The 24,776-nt window shown below is 35.4% G+C and overlaps 1 protein-coding gene across 1 annotated transcript in view; it reads right to left on the minus strand.

Moving 5' to 3' along the window:
* LOC106467584 overlaps window positions 1-24,776 on the minus strand; it is a 48,671-nt gene that overhangs the window by 19,257 nt on the left and 4,638 nt on the right. The window contains exons 3-6 of the mRNA XM_022395796.1: window positions 22,756-22,811; window positions 14,831-14,924; window positions 8,880-8,986; window positions 3,048-3,235 (exon numbers count right to left, since the gene is read on the minus strand). Coding sequence (XP_022251504.1) covers window positions 3,048-3,235; window positions 8,880-8,986; window positions 14,831-14,924; window positions 22,756-22,811 — 445 coding nt within the window. The remainder of the gene's footprint in view (window positions 1-3,047; window positions 3,236-8,879; window positions 8,987-14,830; window positions 14,925-22,755; window positions 22,812-24,776) is intronic.

Raw genomic sequence — 24,776 nt, forward strand, 5'->3', positions numbered from 1 at the left:
ACTTAATTTAAAAAAAAAACACATGTCCAAATATTAATCTAATAATCTCAACTTTTCAGTAGTATCTATTATATATATATATATATATATATACACACACACACACACACACATATACATATATAAATCTATAAATTACAATTTTCAAAAGATTTGTTCTAACTGAGTTCTTAGTATTAATATGAAAAATTATTACTAATCTGCTGTTAATTTCAGAAGACTAAAATTTTTCCTGAAAATGGAGATTTACACACTACACTGGAAATAGTACACAACTTTAGAAATCCATTTCAAAATAATCAAACTAATCAATAAGGTGTATGTGTTCATTCCCATTATCAAAAGCCTTGTACTCCTCTTGAGCAATTTCAGAAAAAACAAACTACTGTCTATATAAATGTATTTGTACAGATGATGGTATATTTTTTAAAATCAAAATAATCAGCAGATTAACTTAAAACAGAAGCTTATTAGCATTGCTTCTAAGAACTTATGAGTGAAAGTAAAGAAGAATGTTTTAATATATCAGCCACACTACATGTACAATGCCGACAAACCATTTCACTTAATACCTGGGCTCATTAAGACCAGATAGGATACAATAGACATAGTTATAGCTGTTGAAGTCATAGTTGTTCTCAATATCAGTTTTGTGAGCATTTTATAATTCCTAATCAATAGCAAGATATACGGCTCATGATCACATTTTTTTGAGTTTATAAATAAACATGTAAAGTAATTTCAAGATTCATTTAAGAATTCTTGTAACAACATGTCATCACTTTTAAAGTATCAGCATTCACACTATAGCAATTCCTTCCATTAGCAGTCTACTATTTCTTTTATTCTAACAACCTTTAATAGATAAACAAATAGTTTGTAGAAAATTTTTTACCATGTATATTTACTGCTTATCATACTAATTCATTTTATGAATATTTTAATATTATCAGTAGCATACACAATGAAAAAATTGTAGAGAAAAGAAACAAAAGATATAAGTAAAAACAGAAATTTTTATTATCATTAATCAAAAATAAATTTTTAACTTCTTTTATATGCATCGACATAGTTATCTTTGCTGCACCTTCTTCAGGTTTCTTTGTCCACTGAAGCGATTACATAATCTGCTAAAAATGTACTAATTTTGTTTGAACAATAATGAATGATTTATGATTCAATGTCATTTGCACAACCTTTTTAGCCTACACATTTGCTAACCTTAAATATTCTTATATGAGTTTTTGTTATAGAAAAATATATCTGCAACTTTCAGATAGAAATAATATAAATCCAATAAAACCAGCAAGAAAAAGTCACCAGAAATTATATAAAAGAAACTGAGTCTCTAATTAGTTGGAAATTGAGATTAACCTAACCTTCAATAATAGGTATTCCCTTTAACCCTATTTTTTTATACTAATGGTACTACTGTACTAAATAATTACTTATTTAATTAAATAATGCTCAAAATAACACAGAATAATAACATGCAAAAAGCAGAATATGTCCCATAACTATCACAATTTTTCTGACTTATGCCACAAACATTGTTAGAAATTAAGTAAAGCTGGTCGATGTATTTCCCACAGGAACAAAAGTAAAACTGAAACTACACATTGTCTATTGAGAAAAAAAAAGAAAATAGAATAATATGCAATTTCAAAGGTGGAACCATTGGTTTTCTATTGGTTATACATAATATACGATTAAAAGTCAGAAAACTACTTGCAAGTTCAAAAAGGGAGGATTGACAGGTAAGGGTGGCAAGAAGGATCTGGTTTTCTATTTGATAGCTCTGTAGCTAATTAAGATTGAAGGCTATAAACATTATGCTTTGCCTAAGCAATGACAATATTATATTGCCCCATCCAAAAGGGACCTAGGCCTGCGTTTCTCAGAAACGTTGGTAAGGTCTTCAGACTGGTTTTTCAGTGAGAAGTTGTGAAAAGCTATCTTCAGCAGTTTAACTTTGCACCTCAATATTTGTTACTAGGTTTTTCTTCAATCTGTAGGTTGCAAGTATCTTTAAATGATACATGTCACTGATGTTACTTGTTACATGAAGTTGGTGTTATGCATAGATACACATCTTGAGAAAATGGATATAATAAAATTGTGCATAAATCCACATAAATCACATGATTCCCAGGAAGATGAATCTATCAAAGAGGCAAGTGAACCACACAAGAAATGCTGAAGGACTGACGATGAAGTAATCGTACCTGAAGACCCGACAGAGGATGGACTATTGAATCAAAGAGGCGGTGTGAATACTTCTGATCAAGAACATGAATATATATATTGGGCAAACCCACTAGCACTGGAGAATTACACAAGCTGAGCTGCAGCAGTGGATAATCAACTCTGCCTAGGCCAACTTTTGGAGTAGGTGGTCCAGCTGACATATCCAGAACACCTGACAATGGACCAATTTGGCCTGATCTGAATGAGCCCTTCCACTTTCCAAAGACTCACGGATAAAAATTCACACCTGAATGGTATAAAGCATATCCTCGGCTCGAATATTCCACATCTACTGACAAAGTTTACTGTTTTGCCTGTCACCATTTTACTACAGGCGTTAAATATCAAAGTGAGAAAATATCACTGCTGTTTAATATTTATAGCCCAATTTTCTTTGTCTGTACCATTTTCAATCTCTGTTTGTGAACCCTGAACCACTACTTAAACTCTTAATGGTATACACACACACAAAAAATGACAAATTGCCAGTCCGTTTACCAGTTTGTGAAATTAAGCTAAACCAAGTGATATTAAATTAAGTTAAACATTAAATTTCTGCTTTTGATTTTCAGTTGTTACACTTATCTAACTGCCTTACCTACTGTAAACCTTTAATATTAAGTGATCATTGCGTTTATAGATATTATAAACTTATTAGAGTAAATTTTCTAAACTATTAACATTGCCTGAATTACATTGTTTTTATAGACATAAATTTAATGTACACATAAAGATTAATAAATTAATAATTAACAATGTTTTTTTATTAGATGCTCAATTAACAAAACAAAAAACAGTACCTGCTAACTTGTCAGCTTCACGCATTACAACAAAAGAATCAGCTGCCTGATAAGGCTTAGGTGCCTCATATGTATGAGACAGTTGGGCAGCAACATTCTGGTTAATATTACTGACATTTACTGAGGTAGCCAATGTTTTGGATAATCTCTTCAGATGCTTAACTGCCAGTTGAATTTCATTGTTACATCTACAATATAAAGTAACACATCCACATTAATTTAAGTGGAAACAAAGAGGACATTTTTTTTTCAAAGCATTATTTATCATGTTACACATGTTAAACAGACACAATGGTATTGGAAATGTAATTCTGATACACTAGAATTTCACTTGGTTTTAGAAGTACAACTAGGTTTGTCTGGATTGCTCTATCTCGGCCTTTAACACGTCACACTTAGCATCATTTTACAGCATCACACACATTATAAAAGATATAATATTACGGTCAGGTTACAACAAATGACAATAATTTATGTATTTACATTAATAGTTTAAAGGGATGGAAATTCATAAAACAAAAACTTTGAAATAAGTATGTACACTTACTTTAGATATGCAAAACTAAGAGATCAAAGGCCCAGAGCCACCTAAGACTCAAAAGCTAGTGAACTGCAAGTTTTCAAAAAAAGCATTTGCATACATTTAATTTATAGCAATGTATTCTCTGCACATGTAAAAACATTCGACACTTCCATACTTATATAAATCTATGTAAATAAATTCTAAAATGTAACATTCTAAGCTTGATTTTGTTTTTCCTTTTTAAGAAATTATGATTGTTCTCTATAGTTGAATTTTGTCTTTTTTTTTAATGTCATTCTCTTGTTTCAGAAGCTTTGCTATTATCATATAATTCTGACACAAGTTCATACAATCGAAATTGACAATGTCAATCAGTGGATTTGTTTATGGAAACAGTAACAAATTATTAGAACACTGAAGAAATATGTTCTCATCCTTGTGAAGTTGTAGTATCCTAAACTCTGCCAACTACTGAAAACAATTTATTTTTTCCACTGGAAAAAGTACTTTTGTGGAAGCTTTTGGTGAAAAGCTTTAATTAATTTTATTAAACCTTACCCCTTTTCTATTTTTTCTCAAATTAATGCTGATCAAAAATAACATTAATAATGAAAAGATAACCTGTTTTTATACTGGATTACTCAATCTCCAAAATAATGATAAAGTGCATCACGTATTTAACCTCACAATAACATTAAAGTTTTGGTAGAAATTAAAATTTGTATTTACATGTAAGGGGCAAGAAGTATTAAGATATAAGGTATAAGCTTACTATGGCTCACCATTGGTTTTTTTTCTTTTTATATTATTGTATTAGACACCAAGTCTACCAGAACAAAAAAACACTATATGCAAGTTCATATTCTTTAATAAGTGAATAAATGAATAAAAAAATCAAATTTTCCATGTCTGAAAATATATCTCCAATAAATACTCACCTCTACCTACAGTTAAACTATTTTCCTCATGTGTCTGCATTAGAGATTTGCATGCCACCTCATCTCACAAGATTTCTTGTGAATTGTGCTACTGCATAATGACATCATTATGCAGCAAAAGCCGTGCACCAATAGAATGGCAACACACCCCTTGTGCACTAACTCCTTCTATGCTTTTGCACTCATAAATCTTCATTCTTTGACAAGGCAAGAAATACTAAAAAGCACTGGATATGGGGAGGAAGGGTGGGAAAGTGTGTAAAGAGGTAACCATCAGAAATACAGTTTAAGGTAAAGAAAATGTTAACTTCTGAGATGATACACATCTCTTCACACAGTTAAGATAGAATCCTACCCTGAAGTGGTAGAGGGACCAGTGCAAATATTTACCAAATTGAATTTCCTCCAGAAAGTGAACAAAGGAAACCCATGAAGTGTGACACCTAATGGCAGGAGTTCCATAGGGGCATACCAGTGAGAGACTGCATCTCATTTCTTAAAGGGTATACTTTTTACCCAGTAAAAAGGAAGGAAGAAGCAAATGAAATGAGCCCCATGTATTGAAAGGAATAAGAACATGGCCAGCTGAGTACAAGCTCACCTCAACTCTCCTATCAGACTATTGGACTCATACCAGCTGTGAGAGTAGGGCACAGAATTCATACCGTAGAGTATGAAATGGTGTGTGTGTGTGTGTATGCCTCAACTCGACTGAACAGACATCAGCTGCAGGAGGAGGGCACAGTTTGTTAGTACATGTTCACCTCAGTCAAATGAACAGGTGATAACCACAGGAAAAGGTACAATTGTATAATGTGCTCATCTCGACTCAACAGACAAGACCACAGGAGTAAGACATGGTATAGTGGTGCATGCCCACCTTGATTCTACTGGACAGTTACAGTCTGCAGGAGGAGGGCACAGTATCATATCATGGGCTTGCCTCAATTCTACTGTACAGATTCAGGCTGCAGAATGAAGGCACAAGTGGCATGTTATAGGTGTAGCTATATGATGGGTGTTCTGCACTACACTGACAGTATCGCCACTGTCCCACTTCCCATTGACTGGCACCCCTTGTTCTAGCCCCAGCAGTTAGGTCCTAATCAGTGAGGATTCTCCATGGCCCAACACTCCAGCAGTTGGAGTTGTAAGTGGCAAAGGTCTCTTGTGCTCCACTCAAAGAGAAAGGGGAAAGAATTCATGGTGGGGAGATGCAGAAAAATTGTCTTAATCCTCATTGGTCCTTCAGCCAGAAAGGTCTTTTCTGGAGATGGTGCAACAAGTGACCATGTATCCTTATTTTGAAAAGACAGCAAGTGCAAGCCAGGAAAACAGGTAGAGCACCCCCTGATACTGACTTTTTCCATGATAGTTCAAGGAATAGGTACAATCTAGATCACACGGTAGTCAAATATATGAATATACCACAAGGATATTTCAAATGGTATTGCAGAATGCCCAATCTTACAGTGGGCATATATGGAGCCAGGTTAGATAGTATGAGTGCTTTCCATCATCCTGGCTCAAAGATAACCCAGTAGAATCCTATAAGCAAATGCTGTAATAATAAAAATGAAATGTACCCCTCAGTCTAGAGACAGTGGATAGAATATAGGATGGTGAACAGAGATAGGTGGTAACCTTTGTGAGATGAGACAGCTAGATTGCGAGTGAAAACAGTGGTCAACAAAGGTGTGAAGAGTAGTTCACATGCCTGTTTGAATGAACTCATCCAGCAGTTGTTGGAAATGAGTGGCAAAAGAATGAGAGAAGTGAGAAAGCTGATGAGAAGAATGTGGAACAGCCAGTGAGCATCAACCACCAATGAAGAGTAGACTGAACATAGAATTAGTCAGACTTAACCTGTAAAGAAGAAATATCCCTGGAAGAAGATAAATTCCAGGGGATGAGGATTTGGTGATGAGTGACTCGAAAGTGTGAGGTAAGAAATAAGTAGCAACACACAGCATGAACATGGCACAATTGTTTGTTTGAGTCTGACTGATCATAGAGGTGAAGGTAAATAGTGCAGTCACATTCCTGAGTGGTGGAAGTCTCAGGGAGGAAGGACAATTCAGGATAAAGAAGAATATAAGAGCAATGGAAGAGGGTATGGAAAGAACAGATAGCATGAATAACTGAATGACAGCAACCACAAACAAGAAGTAGAAATAAATCTTGAGAGAAAGGTGGAATAAGTTGCAAGTTGCTAACAACTCAAAAAGTTCACTGGTAAGAGAGAACAGAATACTGAGGTCCTAGTTATGCATGGGTGCAGAACAAGGGGGCCTGTGGAAAAGGAAGGAATACAACAACGTGTAAAGAACTGGGGAATTTGTTGCATTTTCACACAAGGCTACTCAAGGGCTATCTGCACTAGTCATTCCTAATTTGTAAGTGATATATTAGAGAGAAGATACCTAGTTAACACCACCCAATGCCAAAGTAAAAACTGACAAAGATATATCTTTGACCTATAATCTGACACAATGTCATCCGGTCAGGCTAGGTAACAATATTTTTGCTAACAATATTCTAGGACAACATCAACTTATTTCTAATAACTATAATTTCTTTTCAATAAACAATAAATTCTTTTACTTACCTATGTTGTCTAAATATAATAAAGTTAGCAATAATATTCAATACATATGGATTTAAGTCACTGAAATATTTTGCTGTCATATAACACTCTCTATCTAATGTTTTGTCATAGAAGAAAGTTTCTGCAGATTTCAAATATATAAAATACCAAAATATTTTCTTTTTAATCCTTCTAAGTTCCCACTACATTCTGTTGTTCTTCTCTTTGGACACTATACCCAATCAGTTTTTCATAAAACCACAAATTACTTCTCACACCACCTTATTCATTCTACACTGATGTAAATAGTTTGCAACCTGCCTATCTAATGGTCTTTAAACTTTGTCTGTAGCTATTTTCAAAATTGACCTTCATTAGTAGTTGTTTACATGAAATTCTGTGAGGTCATAAAATTATTTGAACAAGAGACTGTACTAATAACTTGAGAGAATTGTTTGTTTGTTTGTTTTGAATTTTGTGCAAAGCTACACCAGGGCTATCTGTGCTAGCTGTCCCTAATTTAGCAGTGTAAGACTAGAGGGAAGGCAGCAAGTCATCACCACCCACCGCCAACTTTTGGGCTACTCTTTTACCAACAAAGAGTGGGATTGACTGTCACATTATAATGCCCCTATAGCTGAAAGGGTGAGCATGTTTGGTGGGACAGGGATTTGAACTCACAATTCTCAGATTGTGAGTCGAGCGCCATAACCACCTGACTATGCCAGGCTCAACATCAGAGAAAGAGAGGAAAAATCGTGTGAGAAACAAAACCTTGAGAATTATATCAAAAACAAAGCAAAAATGGATAAAGATATATCCTTGACCTATGACCTGATCTGTCACAATGGCATCAGGTCAGGCTAGGTAACAATAGTGTTACTAACAAAAATCGTTGAAGCTTATATCCTTTTCTAAATACTCCATTATATATTATTTTTCTTAATAATAACATATATTAATGCAAATCAGGTTATGTCTACTAAACATTTAATACCAAATACTCATACAACTTTTGGTAAAGAGAATAAGTTTATTATACTACATACAAATGTATCTTTAACATTAATAAAGATTCAAATATATTGAGATCTATTTGGTATGCAAGTATTCTCAATACTCCTGTAAAGTCTAAATCAAACGTTTCAAATGTAAATTAGTGTTTTATTTCCTTCCTTCCTTTCCTTGTTGTTAAGCATAAATCTACACCTAAATCTATCTATGCTCTGCCCACCACAAGTATCAAAACTTGAATTCTAGCATCGTAAGCCTGGAGATATACCGCTAAGCTACCATGAGGGGTAAAGCAGTATTTTATAGTCAAAAGGTGTTTTAGAAACTTTGAATACATATTTTTCCATTACCTAAAAACTGTATATCAAAATTTAAAAAAAAATATAAGTTATTTTAAAAAATCCCATTTATATACACAGAATTGTAAATATACTGAACATTCTTATCATTCTGTTCACAGAAAGTGCCAATAGATGTTTCTGTCAAGTTTTCTCATGCAGTTTTAATTATAAAGAAGACATACAAAATTAAACTTTCTATAATATTCACAACTACATTTACACCATTATTTCTAAAGAAATTCTGAAGAAATAACTGATTAAAATATCTCAAAAATGACAAAAATACTCCAATAACAAGTATTTTCCATAACAGAACAGGTGAATTTATCATAAAGCACAAAATATTTTATGACATAAAAAAAAATTAAAATTTTTAAGTGTCAGAATTTCTGGTGCACAAATTCAGGTACACTTAATTACGTTACTTACTCTTTTAAAGTATCTCTTATATGCTCAAGAGAAATTTCGGGAAACTGACTGTGGAGCTCAATAACTGTTTTCTCCGATGCCAAAGCCAACTGATAGTCCCCTTGTTTCTAATAAAAAATATTAATCTTAAATTGGCAGTCAGAGCAAGTAGAAATAATGTGATGTAGATAAATATTCACTTTACATAACATTCAAATTAAAAGGAAAAAAAACTTTCATTAAGAGTAGCATTAAATCTTATTGTACTATAACAAGGAAAAATATTAAATGGCCTTACTATTTTTTAATACAAAGAAAAACTATTTTCACAACTTTTATTCTGAAACTGTTTTTAAATAATACTTTATGTTCAAGTTTACTTTTCAACTTAAAATTTATTTTATTTTATTCTGTGCATTTACATATATATAAGCTTCTACCTTTAATCTTATACTGATACACTATTATCACTTGATGTATGATTTTGTACAATTAGAAAGTTGTATTTTGTGAAATAAACAAAACATCATTTTTGAACTTGAACTGAGTTTATCACTGAGTTTATTCATTAACTAGTATGTTACATATAGTACATGTATAAAAAAAAGTTCTAGTCTCACACCAATTTCACTCGTGAGTAGTTTGGTTTTAGTTGTTTCAAGAAAATGTCTGTGATATTCTGATATCACTAATACAGGAAACAGGGCACATGTCATTAGAGCGAAATACACAGGTATCCCACTCATACCAAACAGACTGGACCACCTCAAGTGCAGTAACATCCTTGGCATAAAGACATGGACAGTTAGCATATGAGGAAGAAGTGGAGAAACAAACAAGTGCACCCACTGTGACCCACAGCACAAAAGCAGTGCACCCGAGGCAAAATAAGTGAGGCACCAAGCACTCCCTGAACACATATGTGAGGACTTACAGTGACTGGTTCAGCTTCAAATCTAAAACTCAACTGCTGGGAACCAATTTCCATGCAGGGGTAGGATGAGGGATATCAATCAAAGGGGTGAATCGCATATGTGCCAACACACCCCATGTGTGAATACATCATGTCGATAGGTTCAGCTCTTAATCCAAAACTCAACTACCTAGAATCACCATCCATGCGGGAGTAGGAAGAGGGATCCCAATCGCACGACATGTGATGGCATATTGTGATTGGTTAAGCTCTAAATCCAAAGTCAACCACCAGGAACTGACATCCATGCAGGGATAGGATGAGGGATCCAAATCATTATGGCAGCTCACTCCAAAGATACAACATCCCCTCTGAGAAGCCCGTGAAGAGATAGAGGCTCCTTTTGGAGGATTTCCATCAACTACACCACCCGTGTCTCAACTGAATGGATTCGTTATTGTTTATATTGTATATCTCTCATTCAGGAGGATACCTCCATGGTCCACCACCCTAGTGGTGTGGAACTGGAAAGTGGTAAGGAGTTTCTTACTCCACTGGAAGAAATGGGGGGAGAAAACATGGTGGAGAGTCTGGAGGAATGTACAAGCAGGAGACAGTGCAATGGTTGACCACAAAACCCTATTTTGAAAAGCAGACCAAACCTAATTTATTCAATCTAAAGAATGGCAGTGATGGGTAGCAATCCCCTTCTGCTTTACCCATGAAGTCCATGGGTCAGTACAGTCTGGAATGGGCATATGTATGAAGCAAATACAATGCAAGGAATAACCTATAAGTGGTCTTGTGGAACATCCCTTCTCTAGTGCATGTAATAGTAAAGAACAGTGTGCATTTATTGGCCATGAAAATTATCAAAGTGAAATCAACATGGCCTTACAATGTGGATGTGAGTACACATTTAACTGATTGAAGTATACCTGAACAGACAGTACCTGCCACAGAGCAGGATCCAGATCAAAACTTGGGACAGGCCCCTGAAAATATATACATAATGAAAGAAATAAAACTCACCCAGTTATAGTTGCACCGAATTCTGAAGAATGGCAACATATGGAAGACGATAACTTGAAACGGAAGAAACAGCAACACTATGCAGATAGTAAGAGATGAAAGTATGAAGATGGTTCAAATGCCTGAATGAAGAATTTCCTCCAAAGGATGAAGCAGATGAAATGCCAAGGAAAAAGTAAGATGCCTAATCTGATGAGAAGACACCTGGAATAATCAATGGGAAAAAGGAGACAAGAAAGAATAAGTCAATCAAATTAAAAGCTGAATGCAACTTGTAAGGGTGGAAGGAGAGAGATCATAAACAGAGAATAGTTGTCAAGGAATGAACAGACGGGAACAGTTATGACGGAAGGAAACTGTGCGGGTGATATATAACAATGAAGAGCACAAATTGGACATAGAAGTCTATCTGAATCACACCTGGAAAAAAGTGGGAAATGAAAGGAAGGGAACTCAGTTGAGAAGGAGGACTTACCTTCCCGAGCCACCAAAGTCCTGGGAAGGAAATGATCGATCCAGATAAAGGATAAGATAAGAGGAATGCTGCAGAGTACGTGAAACAAATCCAACTGATGATGTCCACAGACTAAACGGAGGAGGAAATATGCCTTAAGGGTTAAATGAAACATGGAACAAGAAGACAAAGGTTTAAATGGATGTAAAGTAAGGCAATGAAGCACCACATTGACAAAGCAATCCAGAAAGGCCACATGCTGTGAAAGGCAACTAATACAGAAAGAACATAACAAGTGTGTGAAATAAGGCCACCCTATAACCCATAATTCAGGAGACCAATGACCCCTGATCAAATAACCAAGTAAGAAAATCTGTAATAAGAAGAACAGTGAGACGAGCAGGGGAGAACCCACGACCCAAAGACCAACAGTGGAAAACGTTCCACTTACATTAATAAACTGCCATGGAAGAAGGTAAAATTGAACGTGCCAACAATGAAGCTATTCATCCTGATTAACTGGATCTCCTTGCCAAGAATTGGATAAAAACCAGGCATGAAGGCAAAGGATAGGAATGTCAGGATGAAATACCTGGAATCAAGACTGCCATGAAGGGATGGAGTGATGGGAAGAGGCAAAGGTGGAGCAGAATGGATCTCGAGCAGCTTGAGAAACCACGGCTGGGCCGGCCAGTAAGGGGCAATCAGAAGGACTTGACACACAGTGGAGTAGATGATAGAAATCGCTCTGGGAAAGAGTCAGATAGGACGGAACTTGTCCAATATTGACTGGATGCACTGACAGCCAGAGCAAGTGGATCAGGCACCAGAGACCAAAACTGAGGTATTGAGGACAGAGGCAAATGCATCAAGGTGTGGAATACTCACCCGAGTGCATAACCACTGGAAAACCCAAGGATCTAGAAACCACTTTGTCGGACAAATTTTGTCCAGGAGATGTAGATGAATCCACGACAAGGTTGAAACATGACCTGCAAGCAGATGAAGTACAGTGCATGTGGGCCCAAAATCGAGGTCGAACGTCCAACAACAATGAGAACGGGTGCCTCCCTGGTGATTGATATATGCCACCACCATAGAATTGTCTGTATGGATCATGAACAGACGAATGTGGGCAAGAGGGAGAAGATGATCCAAAGCCCGATTGACAGCAAGAAGCTCCAGGATATTGATATGGTAAGACTGTTCAGTTGCAGACCAATGACCTGAAGCAACTTGCTGCTCGACCCATGCTCCCCAGCTGTGAAAATATGTAAATCTGGATGAGGACGAGGAAACAGAAATCCTGCCCACGAGTGAGCCTTGTCCAACCACCAATGCAGATCATCTACAAGGGAAGGAGTGTGTCGGATGGACTCCAATTTGGAATGAGCCAACAGAATCCAGTCATCCATGTAATGGTGGAAGCACAACCCTTGAGCATGTACAAGTCTGGCAAAAGCCTAGACTACCCGACAAAAGCATGCCCGAATGAAGAAAACAAATTTGGTAAACCACCCAGTGATGAACAAACTGAAGGTAGTATCTCAACTACCATGATATGGGTATATGGAAAAAAGCATTCAAGATGTCGACCTTGGTCATCCATAAACCTGGAGAAAATACCCACGACTCCATCACAAAACTAGGTAGCACCAACAAGTGATTGAGGCATAACAGATCAATCACATGCCATCAGTCTCCAGTTTTCTTGGTGACAACAAACAGCCTGGAATAAAACCCCAGAGAAGGGTAAAAAAAAAAGGGAGAAAAGATCCTATACTGACTCGGACAGATGTAGGATTCCAAGACAACGGAGGATAAAACCTGAAGGACCCATAGATCCCTGGCAAAATCTCGCTATAGATGAACAAACTTGGATGAACAACCTCCCACCAGACTGAAGCCCACAGGGTAGTCACCAATACTTTTGGTGGTGCAACACTCGTTGTCGAATAAATTGATGAGAAGAAGATCCCATAGTGAAAGGAACAAGTAAGAGTTGGGAAGGATTAGGACAAGGAACAGAGATAGAGGATGGTCAAGGATCTGTGCGAGACAAATGATCAACCAAGAAAGAAAGAGTCGATTGCTGTCTCGCAAAATACACTCAGGATTCTAGAGTCACTGGAAGATCTCCATACACCAACCAATGGAGAAAAGGTACCAGGCGTAAGTCCCTCAGATAAGGAGATGGCAAACAAACGTGGGAAAAACTGCATCTCTCCCTAAAAGATCCCAACAACAGAAGAACCACGTGTGTAAAGAAAGAGCTAAAGGCGACAAACATGTCAACAAGGATGTAATTTGGGCAAATGTATCCCCTAAAAAACCCTTAGGATCTTGCTGGATCACCTTGGAGAGGAGGTGTATGGTGGACAAGTACTGTTAGATATACATGAAGGTAAGACAAAGGCAAGAAAATTGGGCATGGGACAAAAGAACAAGACCATCAGGGTCTGCTCCCAAAATGGAAAAAATTAATTCCAGTTGCTGACAATCAAGAAATGGAAAATCAGCCTGATGGTAAGCTAAAGCAAAGTGATCCAAAGCCTGCGGAGAACTAAGCATGCCTGCACCATTACATAACTGAAATAACAAAATGCTTAGCATGAACCCCAATATCAGGAGATGGTGGAAACACAAAATACTGAGACGAAAAAGTATCACGAAACAAGGAAGGAAGAGGATTATAGGAATTCGGTAAAAGGGATAAAACAGAACAGACCTGTAAAACATGTCTAGAAAAGCCATATTACTCCTAATGGAACCCACAGTAGGAACTTGGGAAGATGCAGAAAAAGAAAAAAGCTGTTAAATGCTTCATCATCCCAAACAGGTTTGGCTTGTTCAGGATGAAGTTGGACAACATCAAGAGAAGAAGGTTGACTTAAATAATGATTACTTTCTTGATGAATAATTGCCAATAATTCGAAAGACAAATTCCCCCACCTGAAGGCTCAGTATATATACTGGTAGAAGGTACAACCTCCGACATGGTAAAATGCACTTCAGAATTCATAACGCAAATAAAAACCAAACACAACTGTGCTGATTAAGAAAGAAAAGCACAGAAAAAATTATTAAGTTCCGTAACTAGGTAGAAAATCAAATAATACCACAATGAAATGAAGTCCAAATAACAACTAGGATACTAGAAAATAAATGATATGAAAATTAAGAATTTGAAGAGAGCACTAAATAAAACTTCCAAACACAAGCATTGCCAAACAAAAAGTGATAGGTAGGTAAAATAGTATAGAGGGAGTCACAAGTCACTTATGTGTGTGGCGTATCTATTGCTGGAAATTTGTCGCATGACAATTTGCATGTGTGACTCAGTTAAACCATGTGAACCAAGGATTTTGTGGGAGTGAAAGGCTTGTGGGATGTGAAAAAATGTTTGCAAAAAGAGGGCAGCACTGAATGAAAATAGCTATGTATGCGAGTGGAAGTAAGGTACCTTGTCACAAAGTAACTCCCCTATATGCACTTTTTCTTACTATTTTACTAAACACAGGGAAGACGTTTATTTTTCTATCTTAGTACCATATGCAAGTTAATGCAGCTTACATAACTGTGTTGAGAAGAAATTGAGCCCTTTGAAGGACTTGAAGAATGATCTGTGACCACAATCTTTTGTGTAGTTTTTTGATTACTGTGGTGCCTATAAAGAGAAAAACAAAAACAATCACTGAAAGATAATACATTTAGATCATATAAAAAGTTCAGAACAACAGTGATGAATTTCATGGAAAGTCTATAATAAATCCACTTGGAATTAATGTGTATGAAATACAATTGAGAATTTTGAGTACTGCAATTCATAACATACCAGCTTATCAACATACTAGTGTCTCAATGAAATAATGTTCAAGCATAAGAAAATGTAAATACAAAAAGCCACAAATCCCAAACTGGAAGTCCGCATAAGTGCAAGAAAAACAAGTTATTGGTAATTTACAATATTTGCATCACAAATACAGAAGAAACAGAACTTGTAAAATGACATCAATTTTGAGATAACTGGCACAAATAGTAGAGCTCATTTATTACTTCATTCAAAAAAATTTTTTTAAAACTATAATAAAGTTTGTTTCAGTAAAGGGATCAAACAAGCATGTCTTGATGGTCAGTTGTTAATGTGTCTAATTATTTTGAGCTTTGGTAAATATCTTTTTAGGGAAATAAATTTTAAATTTAGGTTCAAAATGTATGAAGGGTTCTTTACTGTAATATTCTATGTCAAATCCTCAAATAAAAATACTGAATTAATAATTACTACTAGTTAAGTGTTACTCTTTCATGCACTCAATTCAGTATATTAAAAAAATATATATTATTAAATGAAAATAATCACTGTTTGCCACACTAGTGCTGAAATATAAATAACAAATACAATATTTAATAAGTGCCAAACTGTAAATGGAATTACAATTAACTTCTCTGAATCGAAACAAACATAGAAATACACAGTCACAGATGTAAAACAAATTTATTAGTACATGCATCATATTACCTGAAACTCAAAATATTATTTTAAGACAGATTTCTATGCTCTGAAACCATAAAATAAATTCTAGATCTTAAACTTTTATGGCTCATTTTATATTAGAAAATAAAAATTGCAATCTATACACCACTCATTTCAAGTTTTCAAAGAAAAATAGCATGTTTAAGTTTTTTCAGTTCAAATGTTTATTAATAAATGCCAAATTCTTAAATAAATAAATCTTTTTACAGAATGTATTATTCATACAGTTTTTATTTTATTACATCATATCCTAAGAGTTATATTTTTACCTTTTCCAACTCCTTTAATTATAAGTAACTCTCAATCCAACAGGCTATACAGCATATTCTATCAACACCCAAATTAATACGAGTGTCCTTCAACTATAGGTAAACCAATACACACATAAACAAACATAGGAAGAAATATTACAGCTTTGAGGGTTAAAAATTAAATTTTGATTTCTTTATTCGTAAGTGTGAAGTCTTGTGCTCACCATATCTATTTTAAATCTATTTTAAGCTTACAAATTATTATTACACAGTTGAAACAAAATCTCATTTTAAAAACAGTATACAAAAGTGAACATTAATCAATCAAACCTACCACTTGTTATCTTATGCAAATATAAAAGAAGAATATGTTCAGACTTACACCAAGTTCAATATAATAGAAAGTTTCACTGAAACAAACCATCATGTCATTCTTTATCACTAAAAATTTTCTCAAGCTAAAATATCTGGTTGTCTTTGTGCAGTTTTCATTTGCTTTATGATAACCATATATATATGTAAAGAATGATTTTAAAAATCTTACAAAAGATCTCAACTTTCATCCACTGTTATAGTTACAAAACATTCAACACTCAAGTTTAAAAACAAAGCAGGAATGCTCATGTTAATTAGCAAAAAACCACTCTTATAAAACTGCAATTCCTATATAATTATAACGGTTATACTACTGTTGATATTATTTGTAGAAGTGTGCAGGTCAATTACCAATTAATTGGTAATCATCCATAATACTGAGTAATAAATAATAACTACAACTGACTACTATGGAAATTGATAGGAATGTTAGAGAAATAGAGCTAAAAAATATTTGGAACTAAAAAGGAACCAATAAAATCAAATAAACTTCAAGCAACAGTAATTGGCATATATTAAAAATAAACATTATTTATGAACCACATAAATAAAAGTAACTTTTAAATTATTCATTGGCGTAAAGAGGTGGCAATTATAATAACTTTTGTTGAATAATTCATTGCCGTGGTGGCTAGAGTTAGCCAATAAATGGAATGGTGGGAGGAGAAATTTTGATAATGATTACTGAAGTAGTTCAATTAAAGCATTCTGCATTCATGAAGTGTTGAATTAATACATTTTAAGTATTAAAGTGGGTAATTACTATGGCATAAAGCTAAAAATTCAAACTTTTTCAAAGGTTCATTTGAAGGTTGGATCATAATGTTAAAATCTGGGTAGAAATATTTCACTAGGATAGCTGTGTATTGTTATTAATAGGATAGTTTTGCTTAAAATTGTTACAAATTCTCTTTCTTCTATTAAAAAAAAAAAAACAAGCCTCACTTTCCCTATCATTGATGAAATAGAAGCAATTAAAGATTAAACTCAGCATAAAACATGGGACTAAATTTGGTAATGTAAGTAAAGGTGTGTAACATGAGTAACATACATATAATAAAATAAATTCCAGGACTTTCCATGACCAAACTGTCATTTTCAAGGCCCTAATTTATGGATTTTAACAGAGCATGAACTCCACCAAAATGAAATAACTAATGCTTTTTTATTATATTTCATAAAAAAAATGCAGTAACAGCTGTACAAAATGTTCTATCAATAATGCATACAGTTTATTTTTGTTTTCATGCATACTTTGCATCCTACATAATAGATTGAATCTGTACTTCCCTGGCATACTGTGGCTAACACGCGAGCTATCAAAAAACACTTATTTAAGAAAAATTAGACAAAGAAATAAGCCATAAAAAAGAAATTATAAATGACTATATGCTTTGATACTGAACAAAGCAAAAATGAGTTCTTAGGCACAAAAACAAATAATCAAGTGGAGAGCGAAATCTATAAGAAAGTAGGTGTGACACAATTGAAATATGAGACACACCTGTGGGGTATAGCACTACTACAGAAGCAGGTATGCTCTTCAACAAGTAACGAAGATAGGACACATAGGGCAGAAATGAATAGAATATATGACTGGGGCTAGAGGACCATATATGAATAAGCCAAGTGCAGTCCACCAGGGCATAAAGCATCCAGGGGAAGTGCCTTGGGATATGACGTATTATGGCAAGTGCAGTTCAAGGACAAAAACAACATGGAAGTGCTTGCATAAGTTTGTAAAATAACAAGTGCAGTCCACCTGGGCAAAAACATCCAGAAGAAGTGCCCTGGATTACTATTGAGATAGTCAAGTGAGGTCCACCCAGGCAAAAACTTCCGGGAGAAGCCCCTTAGTATACATTGGATTATGTCAAGTGCAGTCCATCAGGGCAGAAAACTTCCAGTGGAAGCACTTTGTGTAAAATATTTCATGACATATTATGTGTATAATATGCAGCATAACGACAATAGCCCTCTTCTCATCGAGTGAGTAGATATGGCTATGAGATTGTATTATTGTAAAAAACCCACGCATGAGGAACCTCCACGGTCCCCCACTCCAGCAACTGGGAACTGAAAGTGGCAAGGACCCCCATGCTCTACTAGAAGAGGGGGGATGTGTTTGGGGGGTGGAGGAATTACCCACAAGAGAGAGTGCAATGGGTGCTTACGTTTCCCTATTTTAAAAGGCAGAAAGACCCGGATTATAAGAATCACGGGTCAGTAGGGATGGGCAAGAATCTCTATCTGCTCTACTCATGAAGTCCATGAGTGATGGTCCTCAGGATACAAATGTATGTATGTATATAAATTGTCTGGTGGTCTCACAGAAACACCTCATCTCCACAGTGAGCATTGGAGAAGAAAACAGATATAGTGCTAAGATATAAAATTTAGCATACCTGACCAGGCAACACCCGCCACTAGGTGGGATCCTGAAATGTGATGTATGAGCAATGACAGAAGGGAGAGAGAAAAAAAAAAAGAGACTTACCCCAGTCACAGGCAAACAGATGTGTGTACAATTGCCACAGGAGGAAGACGATATCTGCCCAAGGAAGACACAGCAAAATTAGTACAGAGAAGGAGAGACAAAAGATTAGGGAGTTGTCTACATACTGGGCTGAATAATCTCCTCAAAATGACGGTGGAGTCGAGCAGCTAAATACAGATTTACATGACAAATTAGGTGGGAAGAAACAATATGTAGATGGCAACCAGCCAGGGACACATTCAAATATGCCAGGTTTAGGAGTTGATGAACCCAACCTGTGAGCATAATTGGAGAAAGATCAGGGGAAACACAAATGCCATGGAGACAGGAATGAGAAAAACAAAAGGAGGTAGTACGAGCCAAACAACAAAGCAGGGAATGAACTGGACAAAGAAGATGATCTAGAAGTGAATGGGAATACAGGTGGGAAGGGAAGGAAAGACGAGAAAAGGCAAAACAACCTATCTGACAGCCAAATGTCCATGGAAGGAATGCCAGATCCAGATAATGAAAAATATACAAGAATTGGTAAAGGATGTCATAAAAAACGGAATGGTCAAAACTGCATGCCAGTAGGGGGAGGATTGGGATTGCAAAAGAAATATCTTACAAGAAACAAATTGCAATGGGTTCAAAGGGGGAACCAGACCGGATAGTAAGAACAATATAGAGATCCCAATCTTGCAGAACAAAGGAAACATGTCAGATGGACCAAGTGAAAGAAATGCAACAACATGGGGAAGAGAAACTACCTGAAGAGGGAGAAAGGAGGGAGTTGGATAGGGCAGCTCTATAAAGAGCAACAGTTGAAACAGACAAACCCTGTACAAACAACCAGATGAAGAGCTGAGACAGGTGAGGAACTGAAGTAAAGGAGGGTCGGAAGCCCTGGGAAAAAACCCAAAGAGGAAGGGCGAAAGGTGTAGGCATTGAAAGATGTGACACGAGGGGTAAGTCCCTGAGCTGAGGCACAAGACTGGACAAAAGACATACAGATAGAGTATGGTGACATCGAAACGATAAACGGATGATCGCGGTGGACAAAGGAGAGAACAGGACAGAGAAAGGGACAAGGTCTGTTGCTCCATGGAGGGCCAGAGCAAAGGGAGCAACCAACAAAAAGGAGGAGTCTAGAAGGGAAAATACCCAGACAAGGAGGAGTCTGAAAGAAAAAGTGTGGAGACATCTGGATGAAAAAAACATGAGATCGGGATGACTGAGGAGCAAACAGGACAGAGAAAAGAATAAGATGTGTTACTCCAGTAAGAGCCAGAGCAGAGGGAACCACATCTGAGTGGCCAATACAGAAGAACCAGCAGAGCACAACAAGGTTTGGTCTGGATGAGGGAAAAACCCAGAAGATGAGTCAAATTGGAGGGTAGGCATATAGGTGAAGACCCCTCCAATCTTGACTGAATGCATCTATCTCCACAACTGAAGGATGAGGAACTGAAGATTAAAAGGAAGAAAATGTGGTCTACCAGTGAATGGGAAACACGTATAAATATGCAGGGTTCCCTGTTAAGAACCCACCCACAAAAAAACGTGAGGATGAAGAGAACACTCTGTGGAGAACCTGGTGGGGACGCGATAAGAGTTCAGCCAAAATAATCAGAGCTTGGGAATCATGACCCACCAGATTAGTCATGTCAAGGTCATTGACCCAATACAAGAAATCCAGAGATCAATATGTGGTTCCTCCCTTTCAGGTGATAAAGCTAACAATAGTGGAATTGCAGAAAGAACCAAAACCATTCTCCTTAAATACATTCTCATTGCTTGAGCTTATTGGTTGCTTTATGCTCGAGACCAGCTACTTATAAACAACAGAAGATCAATGTTTTCCGCAGCTGGCTCCAGGATATTGAGTAGACAGTCACGTTTGCCATCCCTTCTCCTTTTCTCTATGTCCGTGAGGTTCTCTCTATTTTGGGATGTGGTGTTCCTTGGAAGGGCTCATTGCCCTGAGTCAGAAACACATGCATTCCCTTCATTGGATACTTCTCGATCAGTGGAACTTCCCTTATGATCTCTTGGACCATCCCATTTTCCTCAGTTCCTTTGAATTTTTAGGTTGATGGTCAGTCGAGGAGGCTACTCTCCATATCTAAATCCTGGTACCTTGGCAGTTCATTGGGCTCTGTATTCTTTTTTGTTTGTAATAGGTAGCTAAACACCCAGTAAGGCAAATAGTTCCATAGACAGTTCTCTCATCTAACAGAGTCCAAAACATTACTGTAGCTCTCTGGTTGGTGAAATACACCCTCTGAAAATGGCTGCAAAAAGACCCCATGACAAGACTTGGAAAATCGTATTACACTTCTTTATACCTTTGAGTTATTCAGCTATTTAGTCATATTAACCTCAAATGAAACTGTAAAGTTAATTAAAAAATGTAGTGGATGATTTATTAGCTCATTAGACTGGAACAAAAGCATGTTATATTATTGATAATTTCTGTGACTAAGGTATTAATCAATTCAAAAATTCAACTTACCTGCTAATCATAAGTTTTAACCCAGTAATTCATGGAAGGTATTGTTGTGAATAGTATAAAAAGGTTTCTGACAAAAAACAAACAAGTATTCAGTATAGACTTCTGATTCATAATTAGTGGGTGGGTCAAAGTTTTGATTTGGTCTAATCCTAGGCTATGTTCTACTAAGCATGTACTTATAGGATTTTTTTTTCATTAAATGAAAACATATAACATTTTTTTTAAGCCATCTACTATTATTATGTTATTCAAATTTGCTTGAAAATAATTTGTAGGGTGGAGTCATGGGAAGCCTATTATGTTACTGGAAAAATTAAGTGAATCAGTCAAACTACAATGCTATATCTGACACCATGATCAAATAGCCTATGGTCAAATGTTTTCACATAATAAGAACAGCAGAGTTTACAGAATAGCTCAAATCCAAGAGAGGTGAAAGTGTTGAAAATGGTTAAAAACATAAGTTATGATGAAATTGCCCAATTCTACTTCCTCTATCAATTTACCACATAAATACTAGTGTTTCAAAACAAACAAACAAAATGCATGAAATGAGTACATAACAGTAAAATATCCTTTGTTGAGGTGGAGCCAAAAATATTCTAGTAATAGAAAACACTAAGTTACCCATGGCCAGCATTGTTAAATTACTTCTGCTCAACACCAGGGTATTGTTTTCTCCTCTGTATGTGTGTGAACAATATGACTCGAGTGGTTTTCATCTGATTATGATCAAATTTCGTGCAGGAACCAATCAATTAACTTTTTGTGAATATAGCTCAAATATAAAGGGCATACTGAAGGTTAAACACATTCATTCTCATTGTATATGGTAAATTGGGATTTTGAAAAATGGTCAAAACTCTAAAACAAATTAGGATAGAAGGAGGGTGAGGAACTGTTTAGTGTATATTTTATGCTTGTTACTGCTGAATTAAAAAAATTGTAGAGTGGGGGTTGTACTGCTAGAGTACTTTTATAGCTAGTAGCTGCTATCAATTAAGTAAAACTGAGCATGGTAGTCTAGTAAGTCAATTGACTATGTGCCAAAATTGCTACATCTGTAATCTGCATGATTTTAATAATATTTTTATACACTAATGACTTGCAAACAATTAATAATCATGACATCTCTAATGTCATAAAATATGATACAGCAACAGTACATAACACCTCTACAAAGAAATTATATCTATTAATCTCACCTTGACATTCTCTTTAATAAATCTGTCAAAGTAATATTTGTCAAGATAAAATTTCTTTTCCTTCCTATATAATATACACACAGAGAAACATGCATTTCTGGCAAAAGTACTAAATAAATAATGTATAAAATAACCCTACCTGTGATCAGGTGCTTCCACATTCTGCGAAGTCTGGTTAGCTCCACCATGTGGGTACTAGAAAAACAAAACAGAAATGACAAGATTAACAATGAAAATAAAATCATCTGCAGTGTATAGTTCATGTACAGCTAATACATTCCATGCAGATATTATCATTCTATGTAACACATTACAAGTATTGAGTAGAGAGCCTAACTCTTTAATCAGGGACAATATCCAGTTAAACTTTTCCCACTTAAGCTCTATGTTGCAACAGATTCATTAGATGGAAAACAAAATCTGATTAAAACAGGAGTACCATGGTAAAACAAAACAGCGTGTTTAATCTTCAAACGTTTCGGAATTTACACATTTCATCATTAGTCAACTAAAAGTGTTTACATACAACTTAAATATCTATCAAGACACATAGTAGTGTATCGTGCTGCCAAAACAATCTGCAGGACACACTGTTTGTTATTAACGGGAGTGACAGTTTATTAAATTTCCACTTTCTGTAGCTCGGACTGTGGTAATCCAAGTTGTCACAATCTGCAGGACACACTGTTTGTTATTAACAGGAGTGACAGTTTATTAATTTTCCACTTTCTGTAGCTCGGACTGTGGTAATCCAAGTTGTCACATATTTTCATTGGATGTGCTCTCTTGGACCCTTATTTCACATACAAAATGTCAAGGCAATCCATTAAAAAATACACCAGATTTATTTTTCTTCACACCAAAAGTATGGAAGCATTGATAGAAAAACATACATAACTTTCATGGATTTTTTCAAATTTGGTACACTGATACATCTTTACAACCTACAATTATGTCCCAAATTTGGTCTAAATATAAGCCACTTGTGCAAAGTTATTCAACAAAAATTGCTCAATTTTGACCAAAATTTTTGTGCTTGCCTATGCAAAAAGTCATGAGCTATTGGTCTTAATGTTTTACTACAGCTTCACCTAAGAGTAAAAATGGACCCTTCTTTTTCAGTTTTTTTGTCATTCAGATTAAAGACGGTCAATTCATTAGTTAGCTAGGCTGAGTATTTTGTTTTACCCACCATCATGATCAAAGTTGAACAAAAATGTGGCCTGGCTAACTAATGAATGAATATTTGCTATAAAATTCTTATCAATGTTATAAGTGTAACTACCAGTTTGGCTGCCAATTTTGATTTCATTCTTTTTAGTCACATGCTCAATCCTTTTTTGGCTGCACCTTTTTTCATACCTTAGGTGTTTTTGATTAGATACACACAGATAAATATATATAACAATAAAAAGTTCAAGTACTAATATGAAGAAAAAGTGTATACAGAACAAAGAGAGTATCATCTTGAAAACTGACCAACTCATACAAAGAATTTCTATCATTATACAAGGAAAAAATTATATTGTTATGGTGTGAAGGCCTTTTACAGGCTGCTAAAACATAATTATAATTAATTATGCTTGTCATAAGACTTTAATATTAAGCCTATTATGTTTCTAAAGACTATCTTCATCTAGTCCCTTAGGGATTTTCGAGAATAAGAAGAGTGTATAAAAACAGTATTCCAACCATGCTGTATTTGTCATATCCATTGCCAACAATACATTTTGATCAATCCAGAGCTCTTCAGGACAGCCAAAATACAATAAACACACTGGCAGCCTGAACATTATTTATTAATGCCATTTATTAAAACAATTGTTAGGGTGAGAATGCTTTTTACAAGTTAGCAAAACATGATTATAATTAATTATACTTGTCATAAGACATTACTATTTGGCTTATTATGTTTTTAAACTCTACATTCTTTTATCTAGTCTCTTAGGGATTTTCAAGAATTAGAAAAGTGTTTAATAATAGTGTTAAATGATTCAAGTAATTCTCTACCATGCCCATATCTAACAAGTAATAAACACTCCTGAAAAATCTTCTCAATAATTTCAGTTTTTCAAGTCACCTGATTGACTCCTTGAGCCAACTTCTTCCATTCCAAATATAAATTTCTCAAACACAACAACAACAAAAAGTGCTTAATTA

Source organism: Limulus polyphemus, unplaced genomic scaffold (genome assembly GCF_000517525.1).
Source record: "Limulus polyphemus unplaced genomic scaffold, Limulus_polyphemus-2.1.2 Scaffold2671, whole genome shotgun sequence".
NCBI classification, from domain to species: domain Eukaryota; kingdom Metazoa; phylum Arthropoda; class Merostomata; order Xiphosura; family Limulidae; genus Limulus; species Limulus polyphemus.